Below are 23,246 nucleotides of genomic sequence, written 5' to 3' on the forward strand. Positions count from 1 at the left end.
CAAATTGATCACCACCACCCTTCTTTCTCTCTGAACCGTTTGTTGTTGATTATTGTTCTTCCTTGCCTTCACTGAAATGTAAAACCCATCATCACCACAAACACCATCAAATTGCAAAGCAGTCCCCAACAATTTCCAACACTCTCCATAAAGTAAATAATGAAGGAAAATGTGGTATGGTTAAGGAAAAAAATGACCCAGATTAAAAAAACCATGTCTTTTTTATATTTTCCAATTAAGAACGATGAAACCAAAGTATGATTAAAAAGGGATTCTTGTAGTACGAGGTTCTCAGCAAAAGAGAATTTCTTTTCAATTTGGAATTAGAAGATTACAATACTGATGTGATGATGAAAATCTAAAAATGAGACAACGAAGAAGCATAGCATATACAAAACCAAGAAAGGACATGGAGGAAGAAGAGCTTGTGGGGTTTGTGCACGACTTCATCAGCAACATCACAAGATTCGGCAAAACTCATCTCATTTTACTTTGTTTGAATGCAACACTGTATATCATATTCTTGATAGGGGTCATAACAAATAAATTGTTATACACCCATTTTTTTTTTCTTTTTCAATCTTCTCATTAATGTGGTGGCAGTGGTGCTAGCTAGGTGCTTTTCACTTTTGGTAATGCCACGTAAACAACCATTAAATTAAAGATACACTATAGTTGTTTTGATTGCATATGAAATTTTGCCAATTATGTATTTTGACAGTGAATGCTGCTGTAGCTTTATTTTGTTTCAGATTCCAAACACAGTCGAAAAACCAAAACTTTTAAACCAATTTTGTTTCCAGCTCAAAATATCTCATAGCAGGTATCTCTCCTTTGATTGCTTTTTCCTGCCTTTGTAATTCATCTTCCGCTTAAGCAAAACAAAATTCTCATCTCTAGGAAGTGCTTATATATAAATTAGAATCCATAACTCAGAGTGATAATTCTCTCTTCCTGTCTTTAGGAAGTGCATTTCACGTATTTTTTCTACAATTAGCCAAAAAAAAATTACCTCTTTATTTTACAAAAATAATAATAATTTATTATAAAACTTTGTCATATAAATTCTTGATTTTGTTAACTATCTATCTATTTCAATATAAAAAATAATCTAATATTATAATTTAAATTATTTATTATAAAACTAAAATATAATTTATATACTTCAAAAATTTTATTTATTATGAACTTTAATTATAAACAATTTTAAAATATTTATTTATTATCATAAATATAATTATGAAAAATAATATTTATATTGTGTATATCATCTTCACAAGCGTTTACTGCTTCTGACCTTAGAATGTGTACTTACAGTTACAGGCTTTTGCACTTTTTCCATTTTAGATTAAGTTAGCGCTTAGCACTATATGAACACTACTTCAGTTTCATTCTTATATTAATATTAATATCTAATATTATACCGCCACCATTATGTGGACACCATTGTTTACAATCATTGAAATAAATAGTAAAGAATGGTAATGTAAGGGTAATAAAAATATATAAGTTTAAAAACATTAAGACGATAATATTATAGTAATGTGATATATGAAATACTAAAAACATTTTCATAAAAATGAGAAATAATAATAAAAAGTTACTATATGATTATACAAAAATAATCGATTGTTTTGAGTGAAAATCTATTATTTTTCTCATTATGTACATTCCGAAATAGATTATGAACATCAATAATAAACATTAATTATGAACAAAAAATAATCAATTAATTATTGATTTAATTGCAAATTTTATTACTAAATTTTATTATTTTACAAATTTTACTAAAAGTTTTATTTTCAAAAATTTTACCACTCAACTTGTGTAATTTTACAAATTTTAGCGCTCAAGTTTTTTTTCCACAAATTTTACCATTTAACTTTGAATGTTTTACAAATTTTATCATCCAAATATTTTTATTTTTGTCATTTTACAATTACATTGGTATCAAACTTATGTAAAAAAATATTTTTTAAAATTTTTATACGTTGATTGTCGTTATAATCAATGTAGAAAAATATATTTTTATATCAATTGTGGTTATAATAGATATAAAAAATCATTTTCCTACTTCGATTATTATTACAACTGATATGAAAGTAAAAAATCATTCATCTTTTGTCAAGGTGGTAAAATACACAAAACTTAAAAACTTTAGTAATATTATTTGTAAAAATAAAAGTGAGTGATAAAATTTACAAAATAATTAAAGTTGAATGATAAAATTTACTATTTAACCTTAATTATTTTAAGCGGGCTGTTGAAAAACTTACATTATGAATATAGATAGTATTATGAGTGATATTTATCATAATTGTAATTGACACTCTAAATTCCTTCTAATGTTTTTTAATTTAATTTGTCAAACTTTCTTTTAAGGAAAAGTAAAGAACCATCTGAACAATCACATTTTCATTCTAACAGAACTAAAAATTACCATAAATATCTCGTATTGCAAATCACGCTCACAATACTGAGAATAACAGGGTTCTAGGAGTTGGTAATTACAATAATATTTTGATAACGGAAAGGTTGACTTACAAAATTAGCCTTCTCCAAAATCAATACTAGTACTATATCTTTTAAAATGTACCAATCAATTTAGAAGACGAATCCTTAATTTACATCGCTTCAGTTTCTCAACTTATTTACATCGATTGATCAGTGATCAAATTAAACTCAATATTAAACTCTATCAAGTCATTTATGCATCAAATTAATCAAAACCAAAGTGTTAAAATATCACAGGCATGGCAGACGTTGCCTTATTCTTTGATACAGCTCAAAGATTTCTTTAATCTTTACAATAACAGCAGCTATAATAGAAGAATAATTTTTCTAAAGAATCAATTGTTCAGCAAAACTTTGCCTATATATAACACTAATACCACATTGTAGTATTGTTCTAAAGAGCCAAATATGTTATCTGAGAAACCTAAATGTTTTCCATCAAACCAGTGGAGGCAAAAGCAAGACCATAATAATAGTAGAAGCCAAAAAAATAAATGTCAATTGTCAGGACAAGAAAGAACCCAATTTAGGCTTTAATCCTGGAAGGCTCTCCCACAGCACTCTCCATTCTTGCATACCACTCGCCAATACGTGTATGCTCCACCATATCCTTGCCAGACCTCAAATAGCGGATCGGCTTTAAAACCCCGAAGACAGCCAGGTCAGCTAAGTTAGGCTTAGACCCTCCTAAAAACACAGAAAAGTAATCATGGTCTCACATCCTATGAATGCAAGATTAATATTCATCAAAATTCACAAGAAATTGAAGTAAACTGAATCAAAAGCCAGAGATTATTTGCAGCTAAACTAACAGACAGACATGTAAGGGTCACTTGCTTTAAATGGTTACATGCAGGTACTAAACTCTGAATTATCTTTTGAGGTTTAGATCAAACAAATCCAGTGGAAAATTACAAGAGACCACCAATGTGAAAATCAAAAGTACTACAAATGGAGACTACATGTTCATGATCAATACTTAGACTGGCCAAGGATATATGAAGCTATTTTATTTGTTACTCTTTAGCTTGGCAAAAAAAAAAATACACAATAAAATTAGAACATCTGGTTCAACTTATTTGGGAGAAATTAGTTGTTTTCTTTCAGGTCAACTTCTTGAGAGAATTTTAATAATAAAAAAAAAACAATTGTTTCTCTAGAAAAAAATTGTTCCAAACAAGAAGCTATACAGCATTTGGATATATCTGAGGCCTCAGTTTTATACACAGTTACACACACGGAAAGGGAATGGATGCTTTTGCATTGATATTATAATCTCCTTAACACAACAGTGGAGTACATACCAAGGAACTCCCGGCCATCCAGAGCATCTACCCATGTTTCTGCTGCCTCATAAAGAGCAGCACGTTCATCAGTAATGTTATATTTTTTCTTCAGTTTCTTAGACACAAAATACATTGCTGCAGCTCCAACATACTTCACTGAAAATTTTTCAAGATAGCTGAAATTGCCTAAAAATATAAAAATAAACAAAATATCATCATGATTAGATTTCAGGTTTAATAAATCATGGCCAAAGAAAGAAGTTCACATAAAGTAAATTAAGGGTTTGTAAGCATGATACACATGGGCTGAAAGTAGATAAAACACTGTTATATTAATGTGTTTTTATATGTATTTTTCTATGTTTTTCTTTCCTTTTTCTCTTTTTCCTACTGTAGCCATTTGTGGTCAGGGTGCTGCAGTCTGCACCCTTTCATTTCCATGTACTTGCTGACTAGTCTCAGCTCGAGTGTGATCCACTCAAGCTCTTCTCACTAAAATCTTAAGCTCTAAAATCTTAAGTGGCACAATATGCAAGGAGAGTTTTGAAGAAGATTTATTCTTTGTATGTACATTAGGGAAAAGAAAGGGTTAAAGAAAAGATTCGACATTGCTAATTTTGCCCATGAAAATGTATTAATACAGATTGAGTAATAACAAAACAAATAGGAAAACCTTAAGTTTCTCATTAAAAATGATGATTCTAGAAATGTGAACTATTGTATATTAAAATTTGGATTTAGGCCTAATTCAACTCCAAAAGTCAGCTTATAGGGTGAGGATTGTCCCCCACTTACATACTCTATCTTGTCACTATCTTTAGCCGATGTGATACTTGGATTTTTTCCAATACACCCCCTCACGTCCAACACTTTTGACTAGGGGTGTAAGTGGATCAGACCTAATCCACGAATCTGCCCAATCCAATCAGATTTTTGTGGATTGGATTGAGCTATTGGATTAGATTAGTTTTAATTTAATGAAACCGATAATAATTAGATTTGATGGCAGGTTTAGAGTTTTGGATCCGATCAAAACCCAACCCAACCCAATCTAACACAATGTTATGTTTTATGATTATTGTTGATTAAGTATTTTGAGTTGTAAAACAATGTTATGTTTATGATTATTGAATTCTATTAATGAATATTGTTTATTATATGAATAGTATTTTTCTCATTTTCTGTCAAATAAAATATCTTACTATTTTTTGAGCTTGATGATTTTTTTTTTTTTTCAAGACTTAAGGTGACAATTTTTTAATGGCTCAATCCGATCACCAATCCAATTAAAGTTGGATTGGATTGGGTTGGCAAAAAAAAAAGAAGGTAAACCCAATCTAATCCAACCCAATTAAGTTTAATTGAATTAGGTTAAAAAATAGACAAAACTCAATCCAACCCGAACCACTTATAACCCTACTTTTGGGTTTGGTGTGTGGATAATATGGTGGGCAGCCCGTTGGTGGATCTAAGATAGACTCTAATACCATATTAGAATTTGAGTTTGAGGCTAACTTAACCCCAAAAGCTATCTGATGTGGCACTTGGATTTTTTCCAATATTGTACAAGTCAAAGTAGGAGAAGGCTAGTTTGTATGTGTGCATGCATGCATGCACATTTCAGTGTCACAGCATTATTTGACTCTATTCAGACCTGAAGCAGATTGCATGTGATGTCCTCTAATATCTTCTACAAGCCTGTAAGATAGTGTCTCTCGTCTCTTTTACTGTAAAATGTCAATTATAGAAATTTTTCTACATCAATCTGAGCCTTTTCAATGGCCACATATGCTCAATAATTAAAAAAAGGCATCCCAGTTCATGATGATTCCACCACTACGCCAAGCCCGAATTTTTCAAGTTCCAAAAACTAAGGATGAACGGAGGTGTATAAAGCTGATCCTTTCACAATAGTAAATAATATCCAGAAAGAACACGTCCCCAACACAATTATATATGTTGTGTCCTTCATATCTCTTCTACTTTGAGTTTCTTTCTTTTCCAGATAACAGGTACATTGTATGACAAAACATTTGAAATTGTTCATTTACATATTTGGTAGCCTTGTTGTGTTTAGTTCAATTCTAGGCTTTCATCATTTTGTAACCTTCATTGATGACTTCCCAAGGTGTACTTGGATCCATTAGATGAAAAATTGATCAAATAAATGCTTGAAATTTTTCAAAAAATTATATTCAGAAATTTCTACTCTATTTGGTCACTCGGATTACATTTTACAAAATGATAATGCCAAGGAGTAGTTTTCTATTTCTCAAGTCTTTTTTGTCATCTAAAGGAAAGATTTATCAATCTAGTTGTCCTCACACAACCCAAGAGAAAGGTATTACTGAAAGAAAACATGCTCGTCTTCTCTTGATACTGCTCATACCTTGTCACTTCAGCTAATGTCTTTATAATTTTTCGGGCAGATGCAATTCTTACGGCCTTACCACTGCTTATTTAATTCAATCCTCTTTGTTAAATATTTACATTTAGATTTCTCATTTCATTTTGTTTCTTGTTGAGTCTACATATAAACTCCTTCTGTGTTTTCGGCTGTAGCTACTTTGTTTGTGATGTTTCTCTAGGAAAAGACAAGCCCATCACTTGTGCAATCTAATGTATCTTCCTTGAATATTCCAATGTACAAAAAAATTTATAGGTGTTACTTTCCTTCATTATATTGTCTCTTTACTTAAGCAGATATGATTTTCTTTAAAATTCTACATACTTCACTCTTCAAGAAGACAACACCAACCTCCACTCTTAATGTAGAGTGTGCTCATCCTCGGAAAACTTATCATTGTCATCCATGTGAAGTTTCAGCATCCCAACCATATCCCAAGGCATATGTTTCGCCACTTGTTCCAGCTTCTCCACCTTCTCTGTATCACCAGCCTTCATCTCCTTCAAACTTCCCAATTGCTATTTGTGAAGGTATTCTCTCCACACATAATCCTCATACTATTTATAATTATGTAAGTTATATCATCTTTCTTCTGGTCAATATGCTGTCACGTCTTCCATGTCGCCTGTTTCTATTCCCTAAAATTGTCCAGGAAGCTCTTTCCCATCTAGGATGGCACCAGGCAATGATAGAGGAAATGCATGCTTTGGAATTAAACCATACTTAGGAGATGGTTCCTTTACCTCTAGGTAAAAATCCTGTGGGCTGCCTTTGGGTCTTCACTATAAAAGTAGGACCTATAGTGGATTGTCTTGAGGCTCATTTTCTTGTTAAAGACTTAAAGGTATCAATCAAATTTTTGGACAGGATAATGGTGATACTTTTTTCTCCTATTGCCAAAATGGATGGTCTTGAGGCTCATTTTGTTGTTAAAGGTATCACTCAAATATAATATAAAATTGTTAAGGTGTCTTCACCTAATAGCTTAAGCTTTTGGGACAGTTGCTTCATGGCAACAGATTACGTTCCAAATGTGCTCTTATATCAAATGACAATTTCATACAGTAGAAAACGTGGTCGAAAGAAACATAAACCACAGCATGTGCTAAAATAAGTGTAAGAACTAATGGTAAAAAAATTATTTCTATAGCAAAGGCCAGTACCAACTTACCATTGCTCGTAATATACTCAAAGGATTCAAGTGCTTCAGATGTATTTCGATATATATTTGGTGACAGAACATGTACCAAATGATTATCAACCCACCTATATCAGAAGAGAAAGTTTAATTAGCCTATTAGATATACATGCTAAGCTAAAATAGATTCAATCACTTCCCCAGAGTTTTTGTCTGACTTCCCTCTAATAGTAACGGGTACAAATTACCGACAGCAATTCAAGTTGCCATATTGCATCTTGCAATCCAGATCAATTGTCAAATTGTTTGGCTATACAAATTTAAGAATAAACAATGGGTGCTAAATTGAGCATCTTACTGAAAAGTGAAAAGAAGTGCTCCCCAAACACAAGTTGGCTGGTACTAATGTCCACATTCTACATCTAACTGTTCTTACTCAAAAGAATAAGAGCAGGCAATGGAAAATATTTACTGGTTTGGTAAATAATTTTACTTTAGAAAAATGTTAGAAAAAAAAAATGGAGGTGTGTGTGTGTGGGGGGGGGGGGGGGGGGACTGCATAACAGATATAGTAAGGTCTCTTATATACAAATCAAGGGATTCAAAAGTAAACAATTGAAAGATTAGACCAAAATCCAACCCATAGAGACATAAGATTCCTCATATGTTAAGTGTAATAAAAGTTGACTGAAATCAAATCGCCATAGAGAAAGAAAGCCAACAATTTAATAGCATCACACACGAAGGAAGTAGTGACTTAATTTATACTGTTTTGACATAATAAATGTCCAGTTATGCTTGTTAGAACAATATCACACTGCATTTATATGCTGAACTAAAGATAAAAAGATAAGTGAAATGTTATAAAATCATCAGTAAATATATTCTCTTCAATCCTAATGGCAAAGTACAGAACAAAAAGCAGAGTAATTGAGGAAGAAAGAAAGGTTTCTCTTCCAGTCAAACTGAGCAATATCTCCTTTTTAGTTGGTTCAAATGAAAGTGTGAAACTGAAAACAACTTCTTAAAATTGGAAAAACGAAATTCAATCAAATTGTTAAAGAAAAAATTCAACCACTTCACCCTGTTACATTTATTAGACACGTGCTTGATTGAAAAATAAAACAAGACCAAAAGAAAGAAAACCATACCGCCGCCATTTTGTCTCTTCATCCTCAGAAGTTGAATCTACAATTATCTTTGACAGAATCTTATGTCCCAGCTTATCAATTATAACTGCCAAACAAACAAACATCAGGGAAAAATTATAGTGACATGTTCAATGGACACAAGTCCATCACAAAACTTTACAATCAATGTTTAAGGGAAAATGTAAAAACCTGATGAATCATTTAGCTGCTCGCCATCTACCATCAGTATTGGCACCTTCTGATACTCAGACCATTTGATTTCTTTCTTACTGAGAGGGTTGACCTCCACAACTTTGTAAGGTATATCGTAGTAGTCCAAAAATGCTGGTAAAGCAAGTAAAAAAAATCAATAACAAACCAGAAAAAAAATGCTGCGAAATCTCAATGGAGAAACTCCAGTAATAAAAGAGAAAGATGTATAGCAGAATAATCACCAACATCCTAGCCCATGCTCACCATTATATATGAGATAAATCAATAGGGTGAAGAATACAGGCATACAGCCACATTTAGAAGTGACAATTGACTACCAATGTGTCATTTTTCCATCCTCTTTACTCAATGCTTCTATTTAAAATTCTCATATAACTCAAGGAATCTACTTACTCCAAGGAATAAGCATATGTTTGGCTTGGCTCTTTGTATTTCAATGACTCAATGCTTCAGCTTTTGGACAAGGAATTTAACATAAACACACGCATCTGAGACCCGTAAGCAAACATACACTAAGAGCTGTCATACTTACTCAGTTACATTGAATTCCATCAATCCAACCACTAGATTAAGACTTTTTGTTAAGTGGATCAAGTATGAAAAATTCATATAATCTAAAAACTAGTTAATTCTTCATCAATCAACTTCATTTCGACATATATTAAACTTACTAAAAACACAAGTAAATTCTGGGTACAATATGAAATATCTATGATTTAATTTCTACACAAACCAATCAGAAATCATAGTAGGTATGAATTTTAAATTGGTTATTGTAAAATCAACAAATTGCTACAAAAATTGTAGAAGATCAAGGATAAAATCACAATTTTATTTTTTTAATTCGAGGACCTACTTAAAATTTCTCAAAAAGTTTAGGTACTTACTAATGTATCAAACCTGTAATTTATCTAAAATGAGTCCCGGGTGTGTGATGATCAATATAACATAACATGATTTAACAGCTAGAGCGTGTTAAATCAACGGTTAGTTTTTTGTTTTTTGTTTTTTACCTTTGACTTTGTTGCAGAAAGGGCAAGCCTCGAACTGGTAGAGAACGACGTCGTTCGGGAGAGCCTCGGGCGGCGGGGGCTCCTTGGCGAGGACTTCCTGAGAGATCAGAGCCCCGGCGACCCCGAGGGACGCGGCGGCGAAGGGACCTAGGAGCGAGGAGAAGCGGCGGCGGTGAGAACGGGAGGCGGCGGTGGCGCTGCCGTAGAGCGCGGCCTGAAGAAGGCGGTTGGGGACGGCGAAAGAGGTGGCGGCGCGAGGGGCGGCAAGGGTTCTGAAGAGAATGGAAGGTACCCTTCTCATGGCGTCGCGTCTGAGATTCACAACACAATCAGATCTCTCCCACTCTCACCCTCACCCGGAAGGGTTTATGTGGGTTTCGTAGATCCACGGGGACAGGGTTTTAGCTTTCGTTCTGTGCTCTCCACCTCATCCAAAACTTATTCCCCTTCTTTTTTAACAATTACTATTATTTATTTATTTAAAAATAAATAATCCTATTTGTTTCTAAAAGTGTGATGTTGATAACAAGATCAAAAATATAAATTGATGTAAAAAAAAAGGATAAATTAATCTTACATGTAAGAATTCATAATATAGAAGAGAGAGAAAAGACAAAAAATAAAATTAAAAATAAATATTACTCAAACAACAAATCAAATTTACATGAGTACATTATGGACTTAGCCACACCTAATAATCCTAATATCCTATTATCTCCAATATCCCGCCCGAAAACTGGAAGTGCAAATTAGCATTTGGATGAATAATAAAATCCAAGATAGAAGAAACACAATGCAACACAGTAATGAAAACTACAAAGAAAAATATAAGCCATAATCACATCAACTAAACAAGAAAGTCACAGTGACTGGAGTGGATAAGTCTTTTATTTATTTTTAAATTTGTGAGATCATTTTATTATTAAATGATGTTTAATAATTAATTTGATAATAAATTATATTTTTTAGCATTAATTTGATATTAAGTTATAAAATTTATGGATCAATTTATTATTAAATTATTTACATGACTAATTTATCATGTTTTTTACACATTCAAAGATTAAATTTAAATTTTTCATTTTTTAGTAATCTATTTACCAGCATCTTACACTTTCAGAGATAAATTTGATTATTTATCTTTTATTTATTTTTGGTATCCATGATATGTGATCCAAAACTTATTCACATTCTATTTTAACAATTACTATTATTTATTTAGTTTTGGTACCCATAGTATGATATGGTGTGATGTATTTATCAATTTTGTTAATAATTCAGGAGTCTTCCCTCCAATCATATTTTCTTTATACACAATGCTCAAATCCGAAATCTTAGTTAAAGAAATCAAGTCTAATATTATTTATACTAACAACTTATTTGTTCATTACTCTTATTTGAGAAAATAGGTTGCTTACACTTTCACATTCCAACTCTAAACTCCTATATTATGGTTGATTTTTAACATATTTGAGAAATAATCTTATTTAAGAAACAATGAATGTAGACATTTTACTAAGTAGAGATTTCAAGCGTGAAAATTGTTACATTTAAGAAAAAATAGTATGATCCAATTATAAATTATCAGAATTATTATTTGTACAATAATTCATACAACAATAATTTGGACAACACTTACCAATGATTACAATTTTTTACTTAATCTCAGAATGAATCACTTGAATTAATAAATTGAATTTTGGAATTAGATTCACAATTGGTCCCTGAATCAGAGTTTCCAAACCATATACTTTGCCTTTCAACACCCATTGTCATTAGTGTCATGGAAGTCCTCTACAATCATCTTCATGTTTTTTTTCTCATGTCATGCTTTTGCTACACAAAACTTGGTGTCTTATTTGTCATACTCTTAGATCTTAATATTCATTCACAAGTATTTAATGGTGACATTACTTGTATTTGCATCGTTGTTAGTTATCATTAATAATTTGACTTTCATATCAAAAAATAAACTTGATACAAATTTTCACATGGATTTGTCATCAATACTTATTTTATTATTTACGTGACAACACCAACCAACAGCTTTGATATCATTATTAGGAATCCCTTTCACATACACATAAGGATCAAATGATAAATAATACACACACAAACATCACCGAGGATAAAAATAATAAAAGAATAGAATATTAATGCAGTTCACACACAATTGCCCACCTTTATGAAAATATCTCAGCAAATATTCAATATCTTAAATAATATTACAATTTTTTAATAAACATGAAAAATCCTTCATGCATTCATAGTGTATCACTTTATAAACCGAGTCTTTAATAAAGAGTTATAAGAAATAATAAATACTATCACACTTACCATAGTCTCTTTCACATTCTTTAAATTCGCGTTTCTTAAATCATCTATTCATGTTGAAGTGGTTATTCTCATCTTGAACTCGTATTTATAATGTGGTAAATAACTTTTAAAAACTTATTAAATAAATATAACTTAAATATTTTTCGCAATTCTACTGGTCACTTCCTTTAAAAATGATAATCACACACTTACAAATTATCACAACCTTTCACTCAATCTCAAAATTAGTTACTAATATTAACATTTAAAAATTTGGAGTTAACATTTATATTATTGGCAAAGACCAACCAATTTACCCGGTAAATATTTTATAATATCATGGAGATTTTTGTTATGGATTTTTTTCACTCTTAGCTATAAAAATATCATTCCACTTTTTATTTTCTAAAAATTGTATGAAAACAATTAATTTTTCTTTTAAGTAAGACAATGTTTTTATAACAAAATATAAAAAATAATTTTCCTCTTAAAAAAAAAATTATGCTTCAGTGCATTAAAAAAATGATTGAACTTTTAAGTAACATTGCTCTAGTACCATTACTCATATCATTGCTCCAAATTCAAAATATTATCCCCAACAAATTATTGATTTTAGAACAAATTAGAGCAACACATCTAGAACTTTTATTAAATTACACAAAATTTTATTATTTTTTATTTTCCTTCTCTAATCCCATTAAATTTAAAAATATTATATTAACATTCCTTACATGTTTAAAAATATTATACTTACGCTTCTTCGATACATTTTCGGATCTTACACTAAACCGGTAAGCCCCTAAAATATTAATGAAGGTGAATGTAATGGTTAAAAAAGTAAAAAAAATATTTATGTTATTACACAAAATCTCATGAAATTTTGTAATTTACTCTTAATATTAATATGATCAATTAAGAGTTATACATAATTTTTTTTCAACATCTCAAAAACATACTTATTAAATTATTAAGTGCAGATTAAGAAAAAACTCACAAGAGGTGCATAAAATTTATATATATATATATATATATATATATATATATATATATATATATATATATATATATATATTTAAAATTAATCTAAAAAAATATAGTCCCTCTACAAGACAAGGATGCACTTTGTAGGAATTGAATTCAACTTGTCTTTCATAAATTAAGCATGTGTTGCTCACTAAATTTGACTCATTTAGTTGGATTACTATTTTATTAAGTTAAACTATTATTTTTCTTCAAATAAGCCCTCAACTATTTTTGAATATAGGTCATTAATCATGTAAAAGTTTTTAATTAAGTCCCTAAAATTTTTAGAACTGCTATATTTATTCAATTTTAAAGTCGCCACAAACTAATATCTGAATTTTTTTTATAGCTTTTTTAAGCTTGAAAATTCACTTAAAAACTCTCAAATATTTCAAGTAAATAATTTAGAGAAAAAAGATTAAATTATTTTAAAATTTATCAAATTTATCCTAGATGATTGATTATGATTGAATGGCTCTATGAGACTTGCTATATTATTAGTGTAATTTTTTTATTAAGCTAAGAAAGATTATGCACTTGATAATTTAAAAAATCTTATAAAATTATCCAATTATAATACATCATATATGATAAATTTATAATTTTTAAAATAAATTATCTTAAAGTAATTTAAACTATAATTTATTATTAAATGATAATATAATTAGGGTGATTTTCAGTTTTAAGTTTTAAAATTTTCAAAAACTAAGTCCAGTGTTAGGCTTCAATTTTGAAAATTTTAAAAGCTTTTGGATTCAATTTTAAAAATGATTTTAGTTTTGACCATGACATTTGCTAAAGAAAGATATGTACAAGGTAATCTACACTCTACTAATCTGTATATTTATTCAGTTAATCTCTATGATTATTCACTGAGATGGAAAAATTTCTTCCTAGTCAAATGTTTTAAGTAGGGGTAGAAATGAGTCAAATCAAGTTTTATTAGGCTTTAACTCGGCTTCAGTGGAATACGTAAGGATTGAGCGACTCATTATTTATCATAGACTTTTTTTTAAAGGCTCGGTTCGGCTTACGTAAAAGTCTGACTTGCTTCACGAGTTTATTTAAAAGTTTGTTTAAAGATATATTTGATTAATTAATTATTTTAAAACCTAGTGAAATACTAACTAAAAAAAACTTATAAAATTTCATATAAGTAATGTAAAAATCCAAAAATAATTGATAAACAAAATCATATTATATTAAAGTCGTTAAAGCACAAAATATATAAAAAAAACAAAAAAAAATATAATATTAAAAAATGTATGGATTAGGTCTTCAGCCCCAAAGTTTACACATCTATTTTAAGGCCAAACCGATAAACGAAATAAACTAAAATCTTGATAAAATAAGATAAGATTGGATGAAATAAAATCTGGATAAAATAAAATATAGATGGAATAAAATCTGGATAAAATAAAATCTAAATAAAATAAAATCTGAATAAGATAAAATTTGATAAAATAAAATTATTATTATTATTATAACTTGTCAAGCTTAATAAGTTTTTTTTTTTATAGTTTGGATTTGTTCTTTTTATTATTATAACCGTAATACTACTACAAATAATATAATATTATCCTCTAGTTTGAACTCCAAAACCCTGCTAGTGTTGTTCCGTTGAGATAAACATAAACCTGAGTGAGTGAGGCTAAGGGAGAAAGCTAGAACTAAAAATGTCATCAGCTTCTAAGCTCACACTGTACGGAATCGGAACCGCACTGTTCCGCACCCGTCGAACTGCACCTGTAAGTGTAACTCCCTTTCTCTTCTTCAAACCCATTCCCTTACCTCGGCCGCCGCGCTTCCTCCTCCTCCGCGATTCCTCTTCCTCCTCCGCCGCCGCCGCAGAAATCCTACCCTCCGTTGACCACCCCTGGCCGGAATGGGTCTCCTTCGTCGACCGCTTGAGCACCAAAGGCTACCTCCCCAAACCCTCCTCTTCTTCCGATGACACCGTAAGCCTTTACACCAACATGAACTCTCTCAAGGACGCTTGTCTCAGCTTCTCGCGTGACCGTTACGACCTTTTCAAGTTCGTTTTTCTCTTTTCTCCTTTTCATGCGAAAAAATACATAAATTGAACTTGCTTAATTTCAAATACTTGGGTCTGTGTAGAAAAAAAAAAAAAAAACTTCTCGAGAATTTGTATGAGAAGTAAATTAAAAAAGGTAAAATGCATTAAGTTTCTCCTTGAGTTAAGTCTAAACCTGAACCTTATACCTAATAACGAATTAAGTTTCTCCCATGAGTTAAATTGAACTTTTGGAGAAGCTAATTGAAAGGAGTCTACAAATTAGTTTGTGTAAGCTAATTTTAACTTATAAAAAAACTTATTTCATTTAAGCTTTTCATTTTCTCCTCCTATATTGAAAACTTTATCCAAACAGAACCTTAGTTTATTTGGTGATGATTGAGGGAAAAAACTGTTGTTATTGTTGTTTTTGCCTTTTCTCAATTTGGCTTGGCTTAAATATATTTTCCATAGATGATATCCTTTTTCAGTTTACCACCTTTTTTTTTATTATTTTATTACTTGACATTTTCAAACTTTTACTTTTGGTACGTGACGTGTGGTTAGTCTAAGTCATATGTTAGCTTGCTGAGTTATCACTTAACGAACTGATATTAATGATATGTAACAAAAGCAAAAGTTTGGAAATGTCTGGTAGTACAATAAAAAAATTTAGGTAGTAAATTGAAAAAGGAATATATTACATGTATGAAAAACATATTTAAGCCTTTTGGCTTTGTAAGAATTCATGATGAGAAGGGTATATGTATATCTGGGGTTAGTATTATTACATGTTCAGTAAATTTTGTTTGGTTACTTGTTATGCTATGCAGGTTGCTGCCTACGCACGATATCCAAGCAGTAGTTGACGGTGGGTGCCCTAATCTTCTCCGTAAAGCTGTTAATTCGGCCAAGAGACTGAGAGCACACCTGCAATTAGATGAAGGGGATGTACGTGTGTTAGTTCATTTTTATTTTTTACTTTCAATTTTTCAGCGCAAGTATTAATGTTTTGAACATATTGGTTGCAACTTTCAAGTAATAGTTAATATAGAGAAATGTTTAGAAAGTATGCATTAATTTGACGTTCCTTTATTATTGTGTGAATGAAATCTCATGCTGTTCTCATAAATAGTAGTGCGGAGTTTTACTCAATTATGAAGTGCGAGTGTTGGAGAGTGTATTGTTAGTATTTCTTCTAGTTAACGAAGCAAGATTTTAATTGTTGTTGTTATTATTAGTCTATGTATGACAGTATGAGATGAAATTTTATTTTATTATTTTTTATTTTTCTGCCTGAGTTTGAGGGGGTATTTTGCTTCCTTATGATCTGACAAGGTAAGTTTGCTTCCATCCAGGTTTGTGGTGCTTGCAATCTACGAAGCTCTTGTGATAGAGCTTATGTGATTCTAAAGGATTTTGAAACTGATGCTCGAACTATTGATATAGTTCGAATACTTTTGTTCTACGCACTAGATCCACTAGTGCTTTCTAGTGGAGACAAACCACCAGGCCGAGAAGTTATTGAATCATCCGCCAGAAAACTTCTCTCTCAGCTAATTGAGTTGAGTGAGTCCCCTGCTCCAGCCCCTGCTTCTGCTCGTTCAAAGCCTACTGCACAGGATGCTGTGGGAGAAGGCCAATCTCTAAGTGTTACGACTAATCAATTGTTTAAAGATGCTGAGATGAAGAAAGGTGACTGGATGTGTCCAAAGTGAGTTATTTTCGCTCATGGAATCATATTCTCTGTGTGTGTAGTAAGTAGTAACTTCTGCACGTGAATTCGTGAAATTTCAGTTTTTGCATTTTCACATAAAATTTGAAAGGGATTGTTAAAGCAGAAGTAAAATTTCTCCATCCACCTGGCATTTTACTTCCAAAATCAAGCAAGTGATCTGTCAATGTCATCTATTGATTCTCTGCAACTTTTACTAGGTTAATAGCAACCAGATATTATAGATTTAAAGTATCTTAAAACATGCAGTAAGAATTATACCCGCCATCGAGGGAGGTCACAATTTTGGTCTTGGCTGTAACAAATATTTTGATTGCATATGAATTAATTCTCCAATTAATGGTGCTGAGTGCTTCTTAACTTAATTAGAGATACTTTAAAGTTATTTGATTGCATATGAATTTGTGTTTTAATTTAATCATGTACAGATCTAAAAGCAAATTTACAGAGATTGAATCTTGTGAATGTTATAGCTTTATTTTGCTTCTGATTCCAAATATAGCCCTATGGAGATATATATTTGCACCCACACTTAGAATACATATGTGATTTCTGAATTTAATTTATCTTAAAATAGGGAATTTAATTTCTACCTATACATATGAGGTTCTGAATTTTTCTCCATTAACTGTTGATGGCTACAGTTTCAACAATGCTCATATTTCCATGGCTTTTTCATATTTTTCGTTCTTAGTGAGTTCACCCGTCAAAATTTACTGCTGAGATGAATAATCTAAACAAGGATTTTCATGAATGAAATGCTTTTAATAGCTTAAATTGAATTCCGAATTTCCAGAAATTTTATAACTCTCCATGCAGAGATGGTTGTGCTTGGTTTAATCATTTTCTATTTTTATTTTCAAAGAAAATAAGAGAGAATATTTTCAATTTCAGAAAATGAAGTCAGTATTTCTGGAAATATTGAAAACAACAAAAAGATGTTTTCCACGTTTTTGCTGATCTTGCAATGGTATTTTTGAAATTTTCATGACTTCATTCGGTTCCATCTTACTTTCTCTCTCTTTGAAACATGGGACTGTGCATCCCAGAATCTTGATCGTGGCTTTCAAGTTGCATTCTCTCTCAAACCGTCTTCTAAATAATGATAAAAAGTAGAAAATGAAAAACAAACATTTTCTAAAATATGAAAACTTGAAAATGAAAAAAAAAATGAAAACAGAGAATATTTTCTCAAACCAAACCAAGCATCAGTCTTTCCTCTATTGACATTATCAGCGTCTAAATGGATGAAGTAGTCAGTACAAAGCCCTCCCCGCTTGACATTATATTTATATGTACAAAATGACACATATATCATTGGAGAATAGAATAATTTCCATGATTTGGGATTCTCGAAAATGCATACCATGTATTATTCACATCCTTTCTTTGATTGAGCTATGGAACTGATTTTGAAATATTCACATCCTTTCCTCTATTGAGCTTACGCTTATCCCTGCTAGGTTTTTGCGTGCTTAGCGTCCCTTTCACACTAGTTCCAATAGGATGTTTGGCAGTTTGAGATCCAGGACCACCCCCTGCTTAACAGTGATGAGAAATAATATTTAAAAATGGATGGTTCTATCCTAACATTATCCAACCAACTGGATTTTCAGATTCCTTACTATGCTTTCATCAACACAAGAATTCTAGAAATACAGATGTTAAAATAAAATTTCTAACTGAAATTGCAAATTAATTCCTTAGGGAGTGTACAAAACATCAGAGATATTATTCCCGAGAGTAAAATTTTAGGACAACGGAGAGCTCAACCTATAAATACAGTGGAATGGTTTTCTACAGTGCTGGTCGACATTTGCAAGTTGGAAAATGTTGAAATTTAGGGAAACTTCTCTACAGCATTTCCATAAGAATTGGCATGGCATCATTGGCATGCAGTTATTTTACAAGCCTTTTCATCCTTAATGTAAACTCTTGGAAGTGATTGATCATCTGTACTCTTAGCTCTAAAACCTTTCATGAAAAAAAAAGTGAAAAATAGCATTTCTCTTGTAGCAGGGATTCATTTAATAAATTTGAGTTAAATTTTGGGGTCCTCTAAAATGCTGGCCTCCATCTATAAGTGAGGAATGAATGTGATTCCTCCTTGAACTTTTAGTTGTCAATCTCAAACTCAAACTAGCTGAAGTATAATGTCATGTTAGTTAGTCTACCTATATTTTAGTTTACCCGATAATTTTTCTGACTCCCTGAAGCAGCTGTCAGATGCCAGTGTACATGTAACAATAAAATGAACAGAAAGAGAATAAACTCACCATTGTTAGGCAGAGATAATCGCTTTTTTGCCTGCTTATCTGCCTGAGATGTTCTCTCCTTTGGATTTGAATGAGATCTTGACTCAATTCCAGGTTTTGAATATGTTTCTTCAACAGAATTTTCAACATTTGCCTTAGAATTTGGCTTAACAGGCTGTGTGTCTGATGATTCTGGCAAACCTGCTGACTTACTAAGTGTAGGTGAAGAATCACAGCCATCAGAAAGAATGGAACCAGTTCTCAGACTTACAGGGTACAGATGAGGGTTTGATGACAATGGTTTCTTGTTAGCAGGTCTTGATTGATGTGTTGTTCCATTTTGACCACCCTTAGCCCCATTTTCATGTATTATTACTCCATCCCTCAGATTAATGTCAACAAAGCGATTCTCCCAAGGACGGACAGCCATCCATCTTTCCAACCAATTCCAACCCCAGTTACTTTTATCTGGTTCAAATCCAGAGGAAACAGGCTGCTGTCTTGATCCTGCCTGCCACTGCCAAGGGGAAATTTGAAATTTTTTACACAAAGCTTGAAAAAAAGATGTATCAAAAGGAAATGGATGATGCACAACTGCTGATCATGTGATGGGGAAATTGTTGGACGAAAGTTTTCATTTTACTTCTAGAAGTTCAGTACCACATGATATCATCATCAAATCAAGTAACCATACTATGCTACCATAAGTTATAAAACTACATAGCTTGGTTAAATTATGTTCAAACTTCAAAACTGATTCATATTTTTCTTTTTGAGAAAAAATGATTCCATATTTAGTACTCTCTTCGGTAATTTTACATACAAACTTGTGTTTGAGATGGACCATTCAAAAGCTCAGATTGAATATCCAATACTTTCATAGAATATAATAACAAGAAATTTCTTATGTCTCATGATGGAGAATAGCTTGAAGGCAATGAGGGCCCACCAATAAATTAACAAAATACAAATTTCAGATATTTCTTATTATGCAGGTTGCAGAAAAATGTAACTAAAGAATAATACTCAACACCCACATAGTTAAACAACAGATGCTATTGTAAATTCACCTGATGAGCTAGAGCATAAGCCATGGCTCTCCCTCGTTTTGCTGCAGCCTCCTGTCTCTTCAATATTTTAGCTTGAATTTCTTCAATAGATCCTATGCTATCACACCATCCTTCCTGTATATATGATTATAAAACAGTTAAGTTATTATCACTATTATTAAGTTACGAGATGCCTCAAACAAATAATTTGATAGGAAAACTGCAATTTAATTAACATTGTATCCAACCAAGCACTAAACCATGGCATTTTGCAAATACATTTCTTTATGTGATTGTTACCTTCATGAAAACATGCTGAACACAAATGGGATGCATAGGCAACTAAATCAAAATCAGAATGGTTTCATCATAGAAATTTGTTTTGGGTTTTTTATGTGATAACTTCTCCCTCTTTTCTTCCTTACTTCCTAGCTCTTACTTCTTTCCATTCTTTCTTTTCAATTTCTATCAAGTTTTAGCTGACATTATTTCTTCAAAGAACCTATAAAACTACCAAGAGGCTCTGAAATTTTATAACTATAAAGAAAGAGATGAAGATATTTTACAAATAAAAAATGTGATGTCATTTACAGAACATTACTCTTTAATCCTTACTTCTGTTTCTCGAACTTGAACTTTGTTTGCAAGCTTTTGCTTAAGTTTCTGTTGTGTTGCTTGAGTTTCCAATGCGATGCGAACATGCCTTGCCCGAACACGAGCCTGAACCCTCACCAAAGCTTGCATACAACGGAGTGTTATTGCAGCTTGTTTTCTCACTGCATAGCCTCTTACAAGGGCCTGAAGCCTTACCACTCCTTTCAAAGCTCGTAGTGCTCTTCTGGCCTGATACATAAAACACAACTTCACTTGGTCAAAGTTGTTGGCAATAAAACTCCTGAAAATAATTATTATAAGTCTCAAAACAAATAATGGAGTAATAAAAGAAAGAAGGACCCTCAAAATAGATCTGAAATGCATCTTAAAAACCAATTCCAGTTTAGCTCATGTCAATCCGTTAAGCCAAATTTATTATGGAAAATTACCAGAAATCCTCGAAATGCTGTTTGAATGCGTATTGCAGCCCATTCCTCCCTCATTTGATGATTATGTGCAACATCATGTGCTTGTTGTGAAGTAGAAGGTGAATAATGGGCATCAATGTTTGTATGACCACTGTCATCTCCGATAGGTTGAGTAGCATCATTATCAAATTCGTTTGGAAGATTACCATTATCAAACTCGACAGCAGGCTTTCCCTGATGGTGTAACTTGCTAGCCTTAACCTTCTGATCATTGAAAAAAATTACACAAAGTTATTTCACAATATGCAGAAAATTCATTTGGGATGGATGCAAACCTTGAGTGGCATCTCTCATGCTAAGAACAACACCTCCTTGAGTGGCTCTCTCATATGCTAACCCTGCCTGCCATCATGGTTTGGGGGATGCAGTATCCCCTTCTCTATAATGTGGGTCCACCACAAGTTTTAAACACTACTAAATTCATTATACTTAGTTTCCAAGAGAAAAATTCCTTCAGCACATACTAGAATTGAAATTATCAATTAGAAAACTACTTAATCAAGGTGTACCATGCTCTGACACTTGAAGAATAAAAAATGACTCCAGTAAAACCACTCTGAGTGCAACACTTGCTTACAAACACAATTATTTTCCTTACTTATGAAACCCAAGCAACATAAGTTATTTGCTTTCCTATTTGGCAGTGTGGGTGTGCAGGACATGAGAAATAACTAAGCACCAACATAGAACTACCATATGTGATTGTTATGTTCATAGCCAGAACATGGAATAAATATCAAAACTCAGAAATAGGAGTATGAAATACTCCCCCAGACTGTTTCAGCAAACTTTTTTTTGTTCCATTATGATTGTCATTTTACAATACCAATGAAGCATTAAATATTTTTTTTTTACTATATCCTCAACCATGAATGAAATCTAAAGCATTAATTGCATTTCTTAATCCTTAAGTGCCAAAACAAAATGGGACTGAGGGAGCATTTACAAGGAGAGGGAAAGATTAACTCACATTTCCATCCTTCTCTAATGACTCTGGCTTTTCTGATTTCTTTCGAGCCACCAATGCCTTGATCCACTTCCCTGAGACACCCATAGTGAGAGTTGCAATTCACTTTATCTCACTCTAGCACAAACCTGGCACAGGAATCATACAGCAAGTTCAATGCAAAAGACAAAAGTAGTTGATCATCATACACAATCTTAACTAGCTAGCCTATTTACCAATCACCTATAAGGTATGGGAATGAAATTGATAAAGCAAGAGCAAAGTACCAAAGCAAGCACAAGCTTTTTTTAATCGGCACATATTAATTTGTTAGTTTTTGTTAGAAATGTCAGTTGGGAGGATTCGAACCCGCAAACTCTCCCCACTCCCTTCTCCCTTCACCCTTGGCGAACCACTGGACCAATCTTATATCTCCAAGCAAACACAAGCTTAACTAGTAGTAAAATCTATATCGGTTATGATTGGTCTAATTCGTAGGATCATTTCCAAACTACTAGTTTGTAATAGATAAGTTATAAGTAGAAGAACAGGGTTTTCAGTTTTAAGCAAGCATAAGTCTTAATGAACAAGTTCAGATAGACTTGGGAAACTAAGAGGAGAAGAAGGGTTTAAAGTGCAGATCCAGAAAGGGAAGAGTTGACACAGAATTCACCTGAAATTCATAGAAAGAGAGATTGTCACTGCCACTCACTGAGTCAAATGCCGAGTTTTCATTCACACAAGCTCAACCATCTCTCTCTCTCACAACAGACACAATGGGGTTCGGTGGAAAACAATAAAATAGATAATGAAGGTAAATTTAATTTAATAAATATTCAATTTTAAAAGGTTGTGAGAGATGAAGACTACCTACAGATATAATATTTTAATGATAATTAATTAATACTGTCTCTCTATTGATCGTACTGTCATGGCATTTTTAAAAATTAAAAATATTAGTAATTGTTTTTCAGACATATTCATATTCATATATATCTATTAAATATACCACTTAAATAGAACAATAGTTATTTTTAACTTTTTGATGGAGATATTAAAAAAAATCATTTTATTATAAGAATTTATGTAATTAATAGTAATTTT

General features: G+C 31.8%; 3 protein-coding genes across 5 annotated transcripts; 1 reads left to right on the forward strand and 2 right to left on the reverse strand.

The window, feature by feature from the left end:
• Window positions 1–2,688: 2,688 nt before the first annotated feature.
• Window positions 2,689–10,160, reverse strand: LOC114368781 (prostaglandin E synthase 2-like). Its single transcript, XM_028326034.1, has 6 exons — window positions 9,723–10,160; window positions 8,686–8,820; window positions 8,497–8,581; window positions 7,379–7,473; window positions 3,819–3,986; window positions 2,689–3,201 (listed from the first exon to the last, which is right to left on the reverse strand). Exons 1-6 carry the CDS (start codon window positions 10,021–10,023, stop codon window positions 3,041–3,043), a joined length of 945 nt encoding a protein of 314 aa, XP_028181835.1. The 5' UTR covers window positions 10,024–10,160; the 3' UTR covers window positions 2,689–3,040.
• A 4,491-nt stretch (window positions 10,161–14,651) lies between these two features.
• LOC114368784 lies at window positions 14,652–17,288 on the forward strand. Its single transcript, XM_028326038.1, has 3 exons — window positions 14,652–15,096; window positions 15,909–16,026; window positions 16,434–17,288. The coding sequence occupies exons 1-3, from the start codon at window positions 14,738–14,740 to the stop codon at window positions 16,791–16,793; spliced, it is 837 nt and encodes a 278-aa protein (XP_028181839.1). The 5' UTR covers window positions 14,652–14,737; the 3' UTR covers window positions 16,794–17,288.
• On the reverse strand, window positions 15,874–22,939 carry LOC114368782 (protein IQ-DOMAIN 1-like). Of its 3 annotated transcripts, XM_028326037.1 has the most exons (8): window positions 22,816–22,939; window positions 22,167–22,291; window positions 21,158–21,400; window positions 20,730–20,957; window positions 20,136–20,249; window positions 19,087–19,582; window positions 18,177–18,348; window positions 15,874–16,005 (listed from the first exon to the last, which is right to left on the reverse strand). In XM_028326037.1, exons 2-7 carry the CDS (start codon window positions 22,248–22,250, stop codon window positions 18,209–18,211), a joined length of 1,305 nt encoding a protein of 434 aa, XP_028181838.1. In that variant the 5' UTR covers window positions 22,251–22,291; window positions 22,816–22,939; the 3' UTR covers window positions 15,874–16,005; window positions 18,177–18,208. The 3 variants fall into 3 exon arrangements, with proteins under 3 accessions (XP_028181838.1, XP_028181837.1, XP_028181836.1); XM_028326036.1 differs by lacking the exon at window positions 15,874–16,005 and having other exon boundaries at window positions 17,982–18,348; window positions 22,167–22,319; window positions 22,816–22,938; XM_028326035.1 differs by lacking the exon at window positions 15,874–16,005 and having other exon boundaries at window positions 17,997–18,348.
• Between the last annotated feature and the right edge of the window lie 307 nt (window positions 22,940–23,246).

This window comes from Glycine soja, chromosome 9 (assembly GCF_004193775.1).
Source record: "Glycine soja cultivar W05 chromosome 9, ASM419377v2, whole genome shotgun sequence".
NCBI lineage: Eukaryota > Viridiplantae > Streptophyta > Magnoliopsida > Fabales > Fabaceae > Glycine > Glycine soja.

Bases quoted from the DNA above. Each gene is read 5' to 3' on its own strand.
- LOC114368784 (XM_028326038.1), top strand. From the start codon at position 14,738: ATGTCATCAGCTTCTAAGCTCACACTGTACGGAATCGGAACCGCACTG. The intron at 15,097-15,908 runs GTTCGTTTTTCT...TATGCTATGCAG, and splicing joins GACCGTTACGACCTTTTCAA to GTTGCTGCCTACGCACGATA. The intron at 16,027-16,433 runs GTACGTGTGTTA...GCTTCCATCCAG, and splicing joins TGCAATTAGATGAAGGGGAT to GTTTGTGGTGCTTGCAATCT.
- LOC114368782 (XM_028326037.1), bottom strand. From the start codon at position 22,250: ATGGGTGTCTCAGGGAAGTGGATCAAGGCATTGGTGGCTCGAAAGAAA. The intron at 21,401-22,166 runs GTGAGTTAATCT...TTCAATGATCAG, and splicing joins CATTAGAGAAGGATGGAAAT to AAGGTTAAGGCTAGCAAGTT. The intron at 19,583-20,135 runs GTGAATTTACAA...TCCCCTTGGCAG, and splicing joins CTTATGCTCTAGCTCATCAG to TGGCAGGCAGGATCAAGACA.
- LOC114368781 (XM_028326034.1), bottom strand. From the start codon at position 10,023: ATGAGAAGGGTACCTTCCATTCTCTTCAGAACCCTTGCCGCCCCTCGC. The intron at 8,821-9,722 runs GTAAAAAACAAA...TTGCTTTACCAG, and splicing joins TTTCTGCAACAAAGTCAAAG to CATTTTTGGACTACTACGAT. The intron at 8,582-8,685 runs GTTTTTACATTT...TTTGTTTGGCAG, and splicing joins GCAGCTAAATGATTCATCAG to TTATAATTGATAAGCTGGGA.